This window comes from Clarias gariepinus, chromosome 10, assembly GCF_024256425.1.
Source record: "Clarias gariepinus isolate MV-2021 ecotype Netherlands chromosome 10, CGAR_prim_01v2, whole genome shotgun sequence".
NCBI classification, from domain to species: Eukaryota; Metazoa; Chordata; class Actinopteri; order Siluriformes; family Clariidae; genus Clarias; species Clarias gariepinus.
In genome coordinates, this window is record NC_071109.1 from 11,801,809 (window position 1) to 11,819,452 (window position 17,644).

Genomic DNA, 17,644 nt, shown 5'->3' on the forward strand with positions numbered 1-17,644 from the left:
GAAATAACAAGACTGTAAAGCCAAAGGAAAGCTTTAAAACTGTAAAACTACTAAAGATTAGTAAAAAAAAAAGTCAACTTTATTGTCAATTCTGCTACGCGTACAGTACATACATATAGAGAATTGAAATTACGTTACTCTCAGTCCCCTTACAAACAACCCTAAGTACAAAAAAAATTATGTAAAAGAACAAAATAGTGTTTAACCAAAAAAATTAAACAACACAAACTAAGACTATCAATGCGACTTTAACTCATGCATTCCCTTAACCATTACTTTACAATTAGGAAGTTGTAATAGCTCATTCCATTTTAATGATGCTGTAAGAATCGTAGCACTGTTAGTGGTTAGACAAATTTGACACTACATTTGTTGGCTTGCCCCAACCAGTTACACCTTCAGCCAGCATCTTATTTACTTAGTAGCACCCTTTCTCATCTCCTCTGGCATGTCTGTCTCTCCTCTCTCATTCTGTGCTGAACCTTATTATAAGGACATCCATAGCAGTGGAAGTGACATATTGCAGCTCAGGGTAGAAATGCAGACTGCAAAAAAAACATCTGCCTTCATTCTTAGCTAAATAAATTGGTAACACTGACAAGGTTGTTGCCTTGAAAGAACACTTACAGCTGCATTATGCTTTCTCATTGCATTTGAAGGAGGCGAAACACAGACAGAGTGAAGAGGGCAGATGCATGTAATTGTGGGGTGATATAATCGGCCAGCGAAATGTCCATTTAATTACCAATGACGAACCTTTTGATTCATGTACCTTAATTGGGTTTTAAATGACCGCTCTGTTGTTGTAAGTGAATGACTTGTTCTAAATAAAGACCGGGGACATGATAGAAGCATGATCACGTGGAGTTTTCCCATTATGTCATCACTCATTACCTCTCTCTCCAGTAGTGGCCGATTTAGGTCATTGCAAGTCATTTCTTTTCTGCCCCAGTATTGATGAATTGACTTCATAAAGCTGTAAGACAGCTCACATTTCTTCTCCAGCACATCATTGTCTATACCGCTTTATTCTGTATTCAGGGTCATGGGGACCTGGAGCCTATCCCAGGAGGCTTAGGGCATGAGGCGGGGTACACCATGGACAGGGTGCCAATCCATCACAGGGCACACACACACTCATTCACACACTATAGACAATTTGGGAACACCAATTAGTCTGATCTACATGTCTTTGGACTGTGGGAGGAAACCAGAGTACACAGAGGAAACCCACCGAACACGGGGAGAACATGCAAACTCCATGCACACAGAAACAGGAATCGAGCCTGGCCAAGAATCGAACACGGACCCTGGAGGTGCAAGCGAGAGTGCTAACCACTACACCACCGCGCCACCCTTATCCTCCAGCAATCAATGCCAAAATTCATTCTTTCACCCTCATTTGGACACACCATCTCCAGTGACACTTTTCTTGAGCACAAGGCAGGCATCAACAGGAAATTAGCCTGCAGACACATATCTGCTGCTTGATACCTCGGACACAGTGATCCGAAGGTGTCGTCTTTAGCCAGTCTGATAAACCACTATCAGAGAATCAAAGTCGTATTTATAGAAAGTACGGAACCTCAAGAACAACCCTTTAGTTTTTGCTATACCTGAGGATGTAGGTTTGAGGTTAAAAGATGTTGGGATGATGGCTCTGACATTTGCATATAGCTGTGTTAAACAGCTTAGAAAAAGGTACCTTTTTTTTTTTTAACCCACCCATTTTTCAAGTAGTCACAAATACTGGAACACACGTCTGATGGGCACTTCTTATTTTGTTTAATATTATAGTGTTCGTTTTTATGTTAATGTATTGTTCGATAAACAAACCTATTAGAGCAAAACACTTATATTGCATCAAACACTACACTATATGCCCATAATGAACTATTATACATTTACAGACAAATGACAAATTATAGGAAAATCCTAAATATGATTCCCTAAAAAACTATGAGCCTACTGGAAAGTTTTAAAATGTTGCTAATTATGGTGAAAAGTATAGTTTTTTTTCTAATGGGCACACTGTAAAGACCACTGTGATGTCCATAGCATATGGTTTCCTTCTTCTTATTAACAATAATTCAAGTTGTTTATCACCTTTTCCATAGCATAAACCTTTGCAGGTTTCCATTTCGTTGTCAAACTAGCTTGTTATACATGCCCTAGTGGTACAGGAAAACAACAGTTGTCACCCTCCTGGAGCATTAATCCACCTACCCAGGCTTCCCTTACCCAACCCAATGTGTCATTATGTCCTGACCTTGCTGGACGTGCTTCTAATTGATACTGCAATCTCGACAGCTTGTCCAAAGCCCAGCCATTTCGGCAAGCTCCCCATTACTGCAAACACAGAATGTGCTTCATCCGCCTGCATGTCCACTGTGCCTCCGAATCCAAAATGACACTGAACTGCAGCATGCCTGGGGCAGAGTCCTGACAGTATGGCCTTCAATATACAGTATGTCAGATGTGTTCAAAATGGCACAAAATTAAATGAACACAGAAGTCCACTCCCACTGAATAATTCAGAGCTTGTTCATTACCCACTATGCTTCCTGTGCTCAAGCAGCACTGAGATCTTTATCTGACCTCAGCTTTTGCTCAACGTTCACCGCAGTGAGTGTTGCTGGGTTTCTCAGCAGCGCAGAGATTTTTCGGTTGGAGAGCATCTTCGAGCATCTTATTTAAAGATGATAGATGGCATGGTTTAAAATAATGGGTTATGTGAGCTGCAGGTCGGTTGGAGACGGGTTCATGCTAGTAAATTGAACTCAATAGGAGTTAATTTAATACTGTTGATTTTGCAGCGTATATTTTTCAGTGGCTTAAATGGAGACGTCATAGAGAGAAAAAGCATATTATGTGACTTTCAATACAGACAGATTCTTACTTTCCTATGTATAACTACCTACAAGATCAATGAGTGAATGAAGTCAGTGGTGTTTTATAACCAGCTTTGATTCTAGTGTATGAATAGAACTGTAAGAAGAAAGCTAAGAACACTCAGCGCACTCAGATTAATCTCACACAATGTATGTGTTTTGATTTCTTCTTACCCAATGTCAATATGTTAGGAAGTTATCAACAGGACGTATTCTCTTACATAAAAGAAACTAAAGGGTGGTGTGTTTTATTCCTCTTATACCACATATTTTTATATTTAATTAGATATCATTGATTCATCAAGATTTTTACAGTTACACAAACAGCTTTGACTCTGATGGTTACAAAACAGTGAAAATGTAAAAAAAAAAAAAAAAAGTATTACAGTTAAAGCTTGGATTGAGAGCATAATTTGTTCATGCCTGCAATCCAAAGCACTCATATATAATTTTTTCCAAATTTTGGCTGGTGTGAGATGTGACAGGAGAGGAGGAATGGGCTACTGTTTAGGACAACTTTTGCACACACACGCACACACACACGTTACTTTTCTTCTCAATGATTTTAGTGTGTGTGTGTGTAATGCTACAGCACGAGAGAGAGAGAGACGAACCATTGGCTCGGTTGTGATCACATGGTCATATTTTAAGACCCCGCTCGTTTATCAAGTTAAAATTCATTTTGAAATTTTTCTCATCTTGCAAAACACTCACAGACCAAGTTACTCACAATCCAAGGTTTCACTGTATATTAACTGTTTCGTATCTCCACTATGCAAAGAATACACATATTAACTTATTAATTAATCTGTTTATTATTAGGCTTATATTATAGATCTGATCCTCGCTTTTGGTTCTTGTTAATAACCTGTTTCAATAGAAATAATAATACAGTATACACTGATCAGCCATAACACTGAAAACATTGACATTAAAATTAAAAGAAAAATTTTTGCTCTGCAGGGCATCTGAGGTGTACTGTGGTGTCTGGCAGCAGGAAAGTGCAGTAGGTCTTTTGGCTGCTGTGGGTTGTGGTGGGGCCTCCGTGGATCAGACTATGGGTACTTGGTCGGTTTGGGATCTGGGGAGTTTGGAGGCTGGGTTAGTGGCCTTGGGCTCTTTGCTCAGGCATCATGCATGGCAGGTGTTTTGGTGCCTTTCCATCATTTCCGAAAGCATTGACCTTTTTTCGGCAGTTTGTGCTGCATTGGCTTTTCTGTGGCTTTGAAACGGGCAGGCTGGCCATTGGTCCATGGGTGATCCTGTCACCAGTTTATTTTTATATAATTGATCAATGTTGATGTGTTCATGTTATGGCTGGTGGGTGTATTAGATCAGTCACATTAATATAAGCATTTGAACCTGTAATTTATTACTTTGATTATGACTGATCAAATTGAACTGATTTAGCACCCCTGAGGAATATATCTAAAAAACTTTACTCAAGCAACATTGTCATGTTGGGAATTTTGCAAAACTATAGCATCTTCCCAGTTGATATGAACCATAAATTACAATATGTGTCTTCATGATTTGAAATATGACAATATATAAATGTGTTCAGTCTTTCATGCTCTCTCTCTCTCTCTCTCTGTTTCTTCTTCTCTTGCTTTCTCTCTCCTATTGTCTTGCAGCGCTCGAAAATAGCAGTGTATGAAAAAATGTGGTCATACATGAAATCTGCCGAGCCATCTGTTTTTGCCAAGACCACGCCGGATGGGGTGGCCCGGGTGCGAAAGTCGAAGGGCAAGTTTGCCTTTCTGCTGGAGTCCACCATGAACGAATACATCGAGCAGAGGAAGCCGTGCGACACCATGAAAGTCGGAGGAAATCTCGACTCTAAAGGCTATGGTGTGGCGACCCCCAAGGGCTCAGCATTAAGGTGGGTGGAATAATATAACAATATTCTCCATGTTGTTATAGTATTCCACCTACCCTGATGTCTTGTGTTGTCATTTCTCTGCCCCTCCTTTCCTTTCCTTTTCTTTCCTTTCCTTCCCCCCCCCCCTTTATTTCTTTGCTCCTTATCTCATTTTTTTCCCCCTCAATGAACACTGATGAGGTATTGGTATAATGTTTTTTCTTTAATGTTCTTTGACTGAAGACGATAATGATGATTATCTGTGTTTTTTCTCCTTTGTGTGCTTGTGTTCTTTCTTAATAGAATCAGAAATCCAATTTAGATTGTTTGGGGCTAAGTTTAACGACCATTTCACCTTTTATGTCTCTCTTACCGTCTCTCGCTTTCCTTTTCTTCATGCTTTGATCTCTCTCTTTTCTTTCTCTATCTTGTGTGCTGTCCTTCCTGACTGTTGTGTTGTCAGTTTTAATTTAACAGTCCAATGGTTTTTCAATTTAGCTTGTAAAAGCTGCGCTGTCACTTGTGACGAATGTTAATTGCATGGTGTTTGTTGTTGTTACTTTTCTTCTCAATGACGAGTGTCCCCATCCCGCACACTTCAGTTCTGAACAGTGTAACCCTCCATGCCACCTTTTGATATTTAACACTTTCTTTGCTCTAAGCGTCTCTTACCTTCACCTCCGTGAAAATTCTTAACCAAATTCTCCTTTCGTGCTCTTTCAATGCCCATTCTGAATACTTGATAGTATATAATGGCACTGAAGTCTAAGTAGTAGTCAATCAGCATATTCAATGCCACTACTATTCTACCGTAACTACTACTATGCTAATGCCTTAGATTTCTCAAAGAACCTGTGCATTTACTTACAAGTTATGTTTTATTGTTTCAAGAAACGCTGTTAACCTGGCAGTTTTAAAACTGAATGAGCAAGGCCTCTTGGACAAATTGAAAAACAAATGGTGGTACGACAAGGGAGAGTGCGGCAGCGGGGGAGGTGACTCCAAGGTCAGCCTCAATGTCACCAAAATCGGGTACCATAGTGCAGAGTAATCGGCAAGGCTGTTATTCCTGAACGGATGCCCCTTAGACATGGCACAAGCCATGCGATTCATTTGTTTTCTTTCCTGTTTCCTGAAACACAGGCCTGATTCTGATTGTTCAAAACAAGTCTAAACTTAGGACCCTGATTTGGCTAATGGAGGAGGAAAAGGACCAGTACGATTTTGTGCTACTGAGGAGAGCTTTTTGTAAGCAGGGCCTGAACCGCACACTGTATAGGAACATGCTAACTATACTGTATCTAACGCTCTAAGTTAGGACTCATTTCCTTATCATCCAGCACTATAAGTGTTAAGTGTGTCCATCTATATATGTGTGTTTGAGGAACCACGAAGGTGATTACACCTGCCCAGCAGTTGGTAAAGGGAGATGGAGGATTTTGGTCTTCTTTTCCCCTCTGCTGGGCAGCATTCAAAGCAGCCCCTTGATGAAAACTGATTACATGTGCTCTTCGTATTTGACTTTATGCACTAGTCAAAGCTTTCTGATAATGCGCAACAAAATTATAAGGCATTATAGGCTTGAGATAAGTTAGACAATAAGGGAATGGAGAAGGATTTGAATCCCAAAATTATTCGCTTGCCCTGAATGGATTGAAAGAAAAAAAAAACTCCTTCCGCATCTGTACCCATTAGGCAGAAGTGCTACGTCACCCTCTAAATTAGTGTGAATGGGAGGTCTGCTGACCTTTCCAACCTTACAAAGTGACCGGGAAAAAAAAGGAAATTAATTGAGATTAAAAAAATACTTTCTGCGCTTTTCCTGAAGCATAATGGGAAGGAGTATGTTGCTTCATATTGAATTTGAACACATTTACATGAATATGACTTTATCTTCATTCAGGCAAGCAAAGGCATACTTTTATAAAGATTACTTTTCTATTTGCCTCCTTTTTAGGATGATTAGCCCAAGCACATGACACACACCGATTTCAGTTGAAGCATAAAAGTTTGATCATTCTTTATTATAATGTTTAGGGTTATTATTTTTATAACTTTATTATTATAACTTAATTCTAATTAAATATTTATATTAAAAAAAACATATTTATTCCTAGTTTTATGTCTATTTTTCAAACATTACAGGTTACAGGTGAGATGTTTGTCATCAAGTCAGCAAAGGTTTTCTTAGCTCTTAGTCAGTTTGTCAGTCAGACAATCGGTCAGTTAGTCAGTCAAACATTCAGGAAGATAATCAGTGAATCAGTCAGTGTGTGCATGAGTGATTGAGTTAGTTAGATCACGTAATGAGACAATAATTCGTTCATTCAGTTAGTCAGTAAAACAGTCAGTCAATAAGTCAGTCAGTGAGACAGTCAGTCATTCAATAAATAAGTCAGTCAAATCAGTCAGTGAACCAGTCATTCAGTCAGTGGGACAGTCAGTCAGTAGGACAGTCAGTTAGTGGGACAGTCAGTCAGTGGGACAGTCAGTCAGTGGGACAGTCAGTCAGTAGGACAGTCAGTCAGTGGGACAGTCAGTCAGTGAGACAGTCAGTCAGTGGAGTCAGTCAGTGAACCAGTCATTCAGTCAGTGGGACAGTCAGTCAGTGGGACAGTCAGTCAGTGGAGTCAGTGAACCAGTCAGTCAGTCAGTGAGACAGTCAGTCAGTGGAGTCAGTGAACCAGTCAGTCAGTCAGTGGGACAGTCAGTCAGTGAGACAGTCAGTCAGTGGAGTCAGTGAACCAGTCAGTCAGTCAGTGGGACAGTCAGTCAGTGGATTCAGTCAGTGAACCAGTCATTCAATCAGTGTGACAGTCAGTTAGTGGGACAGTCAGTAAAGACGGTCAGTCAGTGAGACAGTCAGTCAGTGGGACAGGCATTCAGTCAGTAACACAGTCAGTCAATAAGTCAGTCAGTGAGACTGTTAGTCAGTCATTCAATAAGTCAGTCGAGTCAGTCAGTGAACCAGTCATTCAGTCAGTGGGACAGTCAGTCAGTGGAGTCAATCAGTGAGACGGTCAGTCAGTGGGACAGTCAGTCAGTAACACAGTTAGTCAATAAGTCAGTCAGTAAGACAGTCAGTAAATGACAGTCCATCAGTAAGCCAGTCATTCAGTCAGTAAGCCAGTGAAACAGTCAGTTATCAGCCATCAGACATACAGATATTCTAGCAGGCAGTCAGATGAGAAGACAGAGAGTCAGTCAATCATCAATTTGTCATTCATGTAGTCAGTCAATCATCTGTGAGTGACTGGCTACATGAATGACTACATAAAGTTAGTCAGTTAGGTACTGTATTTTAGATAGGTAGGTAGGTAATCAGTCAGTGAGGCTGTTAGTTAGTTAGAAAAGTAGGCAGGTTGTAAGTGTATGAGTGAGTAAGTTTGTCAGTGGGTGGGTAGGTAGTCAGCCAGTCAGTAAGTGAGTCAATGAGTGATTGAGTCAGTCATACAGTTGTGATGCAAATTTTTGCCCATTATCAGTCTATAGTCTGTACAGTCTGCAGCTGTGTCTGTCACTGCTTGGGCTTTTCACAAACGTTAGCCGTCCTGAAAATGGGAGCTACACTCTTAAGGAATCTCTCGGTCCCTACAAATATTTTCTTTTTTGATACAACATTAAAAAAAAAAACATGGGTTCTGTTACATACAGCCACACATTTCAACTTTTCTCAACCAGAGAAGCCCCAGGCTGTGGAAGGAAGTGACAGTTTGTATGCACCTTTCCTAATCACCTCCTGTGTTCCAGCTTCTGTTGCTCTTTTTTCCAGTCTGCAGCGATTTTGAAGCCCACATCGGCCAACACACAGTCGGTGAGCCAGCTCTAATGAGCTTGTGTTGGGAGACGACAGTGGCTCTCCTGGACCAGGCCCCAAAAGCCAGCTGTGAAAAAGGCAAAAAGAAAGGAACTAGAAAAAGTTTTTGAGTAGAATACAGAAAAAAAAAATAGAAAAAAGGCTTGTTAAGTCACCTGTAACAAAGCAACATCATGAATCCGACAGCCCCTTCGCCTGCGTGCCCCTGGCACACACTTGCCATCACTTCCTTCTGATTGGTTTTCTCACTCCAGTCACACCAAACACTTAGAGGATAATTACTCTGTTAATCAATGTCTCTCCTCAAGCCAAAAAAGAAATGCGTGGGCCGGGAGCTCGCTTATCTGTGAGCTGCCACTGCAAAGGCAATGAATGTTTAAGCCACTTTTGATACCTAGAGCATGCAGGATGTTGTGTTTTGTTTTGTTTTTACCTCTTAAAAATGCAAATTCCGAAAAATCTTAATCTGAGATATAATGTCAGTCTAAGTCGTGATTATATCCTTACAGGTCAGCAGTAATACAGATTACACCAAGCTATTATTGCATAGTACAATTTTTATTTTTTTTCTGGTTAGGCCTTTTGTTTTCATACCTAGACGTTGAGCCACCTTTTCTTTTTCTGCAGTGTGTCTCAGTATGTTTTATGCCTTATCTTTATACTACTACCAGGTTCTCTCATTTTTATGACTCTCCTCAGCTTGAACAAAATATTACTGGTAATTTTTGTTTGTCTGTCAGTCAGTAAAGGGTTCCTAGCTGATCAGACTTCTCAGACTGTCTGTATCATAAGTGAACAAATGCATTCTCCTCTGCTTCTATAGATCAGCAGGTCATATCTTCCGCAACCTGCGTGTTCTTCTCTTAACAGTGTATGCCGATTACTCAAAGCGATATGGGTAGGTCCTGGCACCTTAGCGTAGCTTCTGCTGGATAGAAGGTAACAGTCAGAAATGCCTGCCAGTGTGTGTTGTGGAGAAATGGCCAGGAGTCCTGCTTTATCGCTTTGTAAAGTATGAAAGTAGATAAGACTTGAATAACATAAAATAACATAATATAATGTTATTTATGTTATTTCCCACGTGAAGAACTCCTGTAAACCTTGCAGTATTGAAACTCAGTGAACAAGGCATCTTAGCCAAGCTGAAAAACAAATGGTGGTACGATAAGGGTGAATGTGGGACCAAGGACTCTGGAAGTAAGGTCAGTCGCTGCAGGTCTTTTGTACTGATTCCAAATTGCATTTTGACGTATTTGTTCATATGCAAAGAAAAGAAAAACATTTTCTTCATTTTCATTTGATATGTAAGGATATATTGAATGACTTTCGGCCATATTTATTAAATTAATCCAAGTGGCCTCTAGTTTTGCACAATTCCCCACATGAATATTTTTTGCCAAAGTACTTAGATCGTTTTCTATTACTGTATTTTTTTCACTTGGAGCACTTGTAATGATAAATCAGGTAGTGTTATATGTGGGGATTAGTAAACGTGCAAGTAAAACAAATACAGTATAATATTATATAACGATATTTTTTAGTCTACCAAGTGTTATTCTTTGCTTACATCTAACATTTGACATTCATGACACTGCAACCATTATGCTGCTGTTTTTTATTTACCAAACTTTTAATTAAAATTTTGATTTACATTATTAGCGTTGTTACTTATTTGCATAAAATGTGTCTATTAAATTGTTTATCTTCTTGTGCTGTGAAGTAGAAGCGAAGCATTTATTGTGTCAAACTGTTTCAATCTAACTTACTTAGACCCCGATAAGAGCCGAGGGACCTCAGTACATTTCGCTTGAAACAGTGTCACAATGAACATTTTGTTTCCGCATCACAAGAAGTTAAAGAATATAATAAACCTCTTTGTTAACCCTCTGAGATTAACTTTTCCAGGTGACCTCGTAATAAAGATCGAAATGAGTCCAAGATCACCACTCAGTCTATTTCAAGCAAATGAACTTTTTCAGCTCATAGGGTTAAATTGCAAATGGTAAAACTCTTGTGAACAAATTTTTAATGAACAAGTTTGGGAGGTAAGCAGCAGCATAATGGTTCAAGCCAATTCTTAAGATCAGTATTTTGTAGAAAATATGTCAAAATATGAATTTGACTGTTAAATAAGTTAACAGGAAGTTAAAGGAAAATTAGTAGACTTTTTATTTTTAAAGAGAGGGTTTGAAGCCAGAGGTCGGACCTGTATGTAACTGACCAGCTTCCTCAAACACATGAAGAAGCCAGTGATAGGATGAGGTTAGAACTTTCCAGTTGAAGTTGAGCTGTGCTTTCTAATGTTGCATTGACTGAATTGCTTCCTTCTGGAGAGCTACAACCTTCCTGGAGGTTCTCAATCCTTCTGGTTGTTGTAGAAACTACATGAAGTCAATTTCTATTCTTAGCCAGTCTTGACCCTCCATTTATGAATGTGCTCACTCTCTTGAGAGAAGCACCAATGGAGTTTTTTTTTTGTATCATTTTAAAATATCTCCTTAGAAATACCAGTAGTCCTGGTCAATAATTCTATTAGAAATGATTGAAGATTAGGATATTTAGCTATAAGGTTATGAGTTTTTAATATTGTGCACCATATATTCACCAGTGCAAATGTTACTAACTGTCTTCCTCACTTCTCATAGGACAAGACAAGTGCTCTGAGTCTGAGTAATGTAGCTGGAGTCTTCTATATTCTGGTTGGTGGTCTGGGGCTGGCCATGATGGTGGCTTTAATAGAATTCTGTTACAAGTCACGTGCTGAAGCTAAAAGGCTGAAACTTGAAAAAAACACCCAAAACTTTAAGCCTGCGCCACCAACCAACACTCAGAACTTTGCTACATACCGAGAAGGCTACAATGTGTATGGGACAGAGAGTGTTAAGATCTAGAGGTATGTAAGAAAGAATTATTTTGTTCTTTAGTCATAAAACTTGAATTTCTGATCAGCAAGCCAGTCATTTTTTAAACATCTGGATCACAAAAAACACCATAAAATGGGTACACATGGCTTGTACAGTATTTGCATTCTAGTGGGTCAAACGATGCAAAGATGTACAGTAAGCTAGACATAAGGTTTATAGTATAACAAGAATCTAAAAAAGTAAACTGGAGAGCAAGACTGTAACATTAATGCTAATAAACTTGTAGGGTGGGTATTACAGTGCCGTACCTAAATATTCTCTCTCCCATGAGGGTTCTTTACATTTCATAGGGCTACAACTTTAAATAATAATGGGTTAAAATAGGGTTTTATCATTTGATTTATACAATATCTCCTACATTTAAATGTTTAAAACATACCTTGTAATATGACACAAAGCCTAATTAAACAAAAGAGTAAAAATGTGGTAGATACAGAAGCAATAGTCCCTTGTGTCAGTTCTTGATAGAACCTTTGGCGTGCAAGTCAAAAATCTGCATCATATTGAATGAAAAATATTGGTGAACAGAGACTGTGTTAAAGTCTTGCATCAGATTCTCAGATTATCTGTGCTTGGACAGGACCTTTTCCATGCATTCAAGTTCTTGGTTTTGAAACACTACAGAGAAGCCTTGGCATGAAGCATCCCTTGCCAATGATGCAATGATGCTTCCACCACCACACAACACTGTGGAGATGGTGAATGCAGGGTCAGGAGCAGTGTTTGATTTTTAACAAATGTAGTGCTTTGTGCCAATACCAAAAAGGTCAGTTTTTGTATTATGAGAACCGAGAAATGTTTGTTGAGTAAACAGCATGTAAGTTCAAATGGATTTTCTATTAATATTGTTCCATACAGCCCAGCAACGTGCATTGTCCAGTCTATAAGACAGCTGATAATAGCTTCTCCTGTTAAAACTGTGGATCTCTCCAGACTCTGCAGAACTACCTTTGGCCTCTTAGCTTCTTCTATTCACACATGTGGACAAAATTGTTAGTACCTTTCCATTAAAGAAAGAAAAACCCATAATGGTCACTAAAATAACTTGAATTTGGCCAAAGTAATAATATATAGAAAATTGCTGAAAAATAACTGATAAAAATCAGATAATGCTTTAAAAAATAAATTAATAATAATAATAATAATAATAAAAATAATGAAACTGCTCTGGACAATAATGATGGTACCCCTAGAGAAGATTGAAAATAATTTAACCATAAGGGCATGGTTAACTAAAGTGTGTCCTGTAATTAGCATCACAGGTGTCTTCAAACATGTAATTAGTCAGTCTTCCTATGTAAAGGGTGAAAAGTATAGCCGAAATAAGTATTATGGTGTACCACACTGGCATCACTGAGATCAGGGGTCACTCACTACATTCCCAATCACTCTGTGATTTGTTAGGGATAAGTTTTTTGACACGTGTAACTCTGTATGATGCTGTTTCCAGAAATAGATGTATTATAAGTGAAACATTGGTGGGCACAATCCATGTAGTACATACAAATTTATAATAATATTAAGGGTGCTTAAAAAGTACAGTACATATGGGTGTGATTAGCCACATACTTTTGCACCTACAGTAATTTGTAGTGTAGATTAAAAAATACTTTTACATATTGAATAAACTGCAAGATTTAAACAACCACAATTACATATTATGCCAAAAAATAACTCACTTTATAAAGGAATCAAAAATATAACTGAAAAAAATGTAAATAAATACAAATAGGCTAAAAAGATAATTATCAATAATAAACACAGATATTAACACAGGTAATTATTAATTTTAAGGACAGGCATTTAACCACGTATTATTAACTAACCTCTTAAACATTTAGACCTAGTACCCTAGTAAAGAAATTTCTATTTGAAGAATACACAAACCAAAACCTGTTGCTGATAATATTAACATTTTGGCGTAATTATCCTTTCTATCTGTTTCCATAGCAAATGCGGGCCCTGCAAACCTTTGTGTCAGCCTTGATGATTGTGACAAGAAAATCCTTAAAAAGCGATGGCTGGATCTTTAAGAGGTTTTACCCTCTTTCCCCTTCCTTCTCCATTCACATTCATCATCTGAGAGAAAGACAGGAGTGGACTTGATCATTTGGGAAGAACTGGACGTTTCCTTCAGTGCCTTATGGAACATTCTGAGAATCACTCGAATGTAAGCTCATCATGGTGACATCCCATTGCTCCGATAACGTGTAAAACACATGAAGGAATCCCATTGCCATCTGTGAATGAACTCTTGTACTGCATAACTCCATGAAAACTCGAGAAACAAAGCCATCACTTGTGATCTGAGCACATTCAGAAGAGCCAGACTGAAAACTGTGTTGGAGACAGCGATTCTTGTGGTATTGGTTCGCTGCGGGACTTGGTTATCGATCTAATCTTAACAAAAAAATTAAAAATTTAAAAAAACAACCAAAAAAAAAATGCTTGTACTTCATCAACTGTAAATTTGCTTTCACAATCACAGTAACTGATAAAAGCATTAATTTATCAAATTCTCAATTCTTTCTAATAGAAATCACTTAATGTGAGAGACTGAGATTATATGCTGTTACTTGAGTAGTGTCATTGTTTATTAGTTTTTGGGTTTTGGTTCGTTTGATCGATTTAATGCTGCTGATTTGTCAAATATTTACAACACTTTTAGGAATCAGACCCCGGGAGAAGCAAGTTGCATAAATCACACGGCTATCCGTAACAGAACATAAATGCACACTCTGTAAAATGAATATGACCAAAAGAATACAATGAAAAAAACAAAAACATTAAAGGTGAGGATATGTTCAATCACTTGCATTATACATAACCTGACCATTTTTAGTTCCACAAACCTTCCCAAAAAAACATGTCTGCAGTATTTGAATTAATTTAAGTGGATCTCTTTTTAGAAATGTCATTTGTACAAGAAACTGAAGCTCCAATACAGAAAATGGATCATCTACGTGTAGATAAATTGCAATCCATGAAAAAGGACATGGCTTTTAAAATGTAGTATTTGGGTACCTTGCAATTTTCTCAATATACTAAACATTAATAAAGCTTTGGGTTTTAGTTTCATTTTACAATCATTTACCTACTTAGTAATCTAGCGTTAATGACAACATTTAAAATATATTTATAAATGGTGTTAACAGGGGTAATCTTAAAAAGCTTAGCACATTTACATTTTGCTGTTACACTGTCTGTTTACTATAAGAAAAAAACTGTGATTCCATAGGATTTAGGAATGTTAACAGTCCTGAATCCATGGAAAGATAAGATTTATATAGAAAAGAAGCTTTCAAAGAATTGAAAAAGGAACTAAACTATTATGATGAAATGTACATTTGTTAAAAACAGACTTTCTAGCTGCCTGCAGGATTCACAGTTGAGTTGAAGTCCCACTTCTTCTTCATTTTTTTTAACTGCATGTAAAAAATTTGTGATTGCCTATTAAGCCCAGAAACTTACATCTTAGAAAGGTCAAGAGAAGTAAGACAATTTTCTATTTGACATTTTACCCTTTCTTCCTTTCCTTGTTTTTTTTTTTTTTTTTTTTGCACCTCAGCCCAGAGAACCTTAGCAGGCATCCTAGTGATGAAAAAAGACAGAAATGCATGCATGGGTCTAATTTACTGAAACCTCTTTAGTGAGGCCTTGTACAAAGTATTTTAATATATTTTGTAAATAAAACCCATAAAAAAAACTCTCGTTTTTTTTTTTTTTTTTTAATGCTTGCATGATTAGCATGTGTGTTAAAATGTCAGTGCCACTACCTTTTCATATTTTAGCATTCTTACCTGTCATTTGCTGACAACAAATAATTATTAAAATCAGGTTGAGCGCTTTTGTAAATGGATATGGGGAAAGAAATTAAAAGCTTTGCCCAAGACATTCCTAAACTGAGCTCTCCAATTACAAGTATCATCCTTACAGGATTTCTGTTTTTAATCACCAAGTAGTGTTTTTTTTTCTTATTTCTGTCAATGAATCATAAAATTAATAACAAAAATTTTCTTTGAATGCATTTAAGCCACAACATCTTTTGCCTCAGTCATTTCAAGTTTTTAAAAAGCTATTACTATACTATTAAAACGCTGTTGAATAGGCAGCTAAAGTTTTCCATTGTTCATTTTTCATGATCCACTAGCTACACTACCAAACCTCGTGACTGTGGCGTGCCTATTAACTCCTTCTTGGAAGACACATACTGTATCCTAATACTTTGTGCTGGAATTAGATAAAAATTGGATATATACTGTATATTCTATAATATAATGTATATTATAGAAAAATATATATTTTTTTTCTTCGTAGCCTAAAATAAAAACAGACACAGTTATTGTTTTATCCAGTTGTATTTACTCAGGTCAACTTTTAACATCTAAGAGAAGAATATAACACCAACATATCAAAATAAGTTAAAAAAAACCCCTAAAAAACAGAATCACTGATTTGAAAAGGAAAGAGGAAAGAGACGATAGAAGGCCTACAGTAACTCTGAAGCAGTTGCAAGAATATATGACAAAGAATGGTTATTATGTGCATGTGTAACAATATCACAAATTCTCTACACATGTGGCTTATATGAGAGGGTTGCAAAAAAATTTAAAAAGCCACTTCTTAAGAAAGGCCACATGCGAAAAAAACGCAGGTGATCAGATGAGACTAAAATTTAACTTTTTCGTCACAGCACCAAACAACATGTTTGGCAGAAATCCAATACAGCTGACCATCCAAATACCACCATTCCAACAGTAAAGCATGGAGGTGGTAATATGCTTTTACAGCCGTGTTTTTCTGCAGCACTTGTCAGGATAGAAGGAAAAGGGATAGGGTAGAATTAATAACCAGTCAATTCTTGAGGAAAATCTGCCGCCATGTGACACAAAGTTGACAAAGTTGTAAAGATTTATTTTCCAACATGACAATAACCAAAAGCACACAGCAAAACAGACCAAACATTGGTTGAAGGATAAAATGTGAATTTTCTCGCATGGCCTAGTCAGAGCCCAGAATGTGGAGACTTCCACATTGGAAATCTGTGAAATGACTTGAAGACTGCAGTCCTCAAACAGTCACCATCAAATTTAACCTAACTTAAGCAATTCTGCAAAGAAGTATAAGTAAATATTTCAAGGTCTAGATGTGCAAAGCACTGTGTGCCATTAAGAAGGTGATTAACTTCACTTGAGTAAATTGTTAAGCCATTTTTAGGAGCGGGTTGATCCTTTTCAAAATCAAAAATGTTTTATTTCTGTCCATTTTTTCTTGACATTTTGATGTTATATCTTTCACTTGAGTGTTAAATGTTGCACTTTGGATACAGCTGGATAAAACTGTCTGTTCTTATTTCAGGCTGCAAAACAGCTAATATGATTATTGTTAAGGGGTAACTTTACCAAGCATTTAAGTAATCTCCAATTCCAGTAAATTCATTGAACAGCTCTTAACCCAATTCCAGTAAATTCCGCAATCCCCTTTGGTGGTTTTCTTTGCTTGATATGGGTCATATATCAAGTATAACCATATTTGGTTGCTTTGCTTCTGAAAGAGTGACTATTTAGGCCAGGAAGTATGGAAAAAATGTTTAATGTTTTGTTGATGTTTTTTCTTAAAGGTTATTTTATTATTATATGTTTACATATAATATATATACATATATTATAATATGATTATTGATAAAGGTATTGATATATTAAATATCAGACGCTGTTCCTCTTTCTCACAAGGCACAGGTAAACAAACCATCTACACCCTTAAAGAGGTCCAATTATGCCATTTTAAAGGTTGCTAATATTGCTTAATGCAAGCTCAAAAAACACTTCAGTGTTCAAAAATAGATTTTATTTTACCCCATTTCTAAATGATTCGTAAACAACTCGTGTGAAGCAGTTTGAAGTCTGCTGTGATTGGTCAGATGGCACGGTCCTTTATGATTGGTCAACCGCTACAGCGTGTGTCAGAAAACAAAAAAACCCTGACCATAACTGAACGGCGGCTCTGGAGACCCGTCAATATATAGAAAAGATGGCGTCAGTTTTACCGTCTAATGACCAGCTAGTTTTATATTAACTGTGGCTACAAAAATCGAGGGGCCTTTTATCTTTGTGTCGGTGTTGCGTTAAAAGGCCGGTGAGCAAAAAGGACA

General features: G+C 37.5%; 1 protein-coding gene across 4 annotated transcripts in view; it reads left to right on the plus strand.

Annotated features, from left to right (window-relative positions):
• The window catches only part of gria3b (glutamate receptor, ionotropic, AMPA 3b), a 127,623-nt gene extending 112,424 nt beyond the window's left edge, over nt 1-15,199 (plus strand). The window contains exons 13-16 of one of the 4 annotated variants that reach the window (XR_008361204.1): nt 4,526-4,773; nt 5,644-5,758; nt 9,657-9,771; nt 11,215-11,304. Coding sequence is in view for 3 of the 4 variants with exons in the window: in XM_053505392.1 (XP_053361367.1) it covers nt 4,526-4,773; nt 5,644-5,758; nt 11,215-11,460 (609 nt within the window). In the remaining variant the exon portion in view is untranslated. Of the gene's footprint in view, nt 1-4,525; nt 4,774-5,643; nt 5,759-9,656; nt 9,772-11,214; nt 11,463-13,443 lie in introns of those variants that run through there. The other 3 variants (XM_053505392.1, XM_053505393.1, XM_053505394.1) reach the window with 3 other exon arrangements.
• The last annotated feature ends 2,445 nt before the right edge of the window (nt 15,200-17,644 follow it).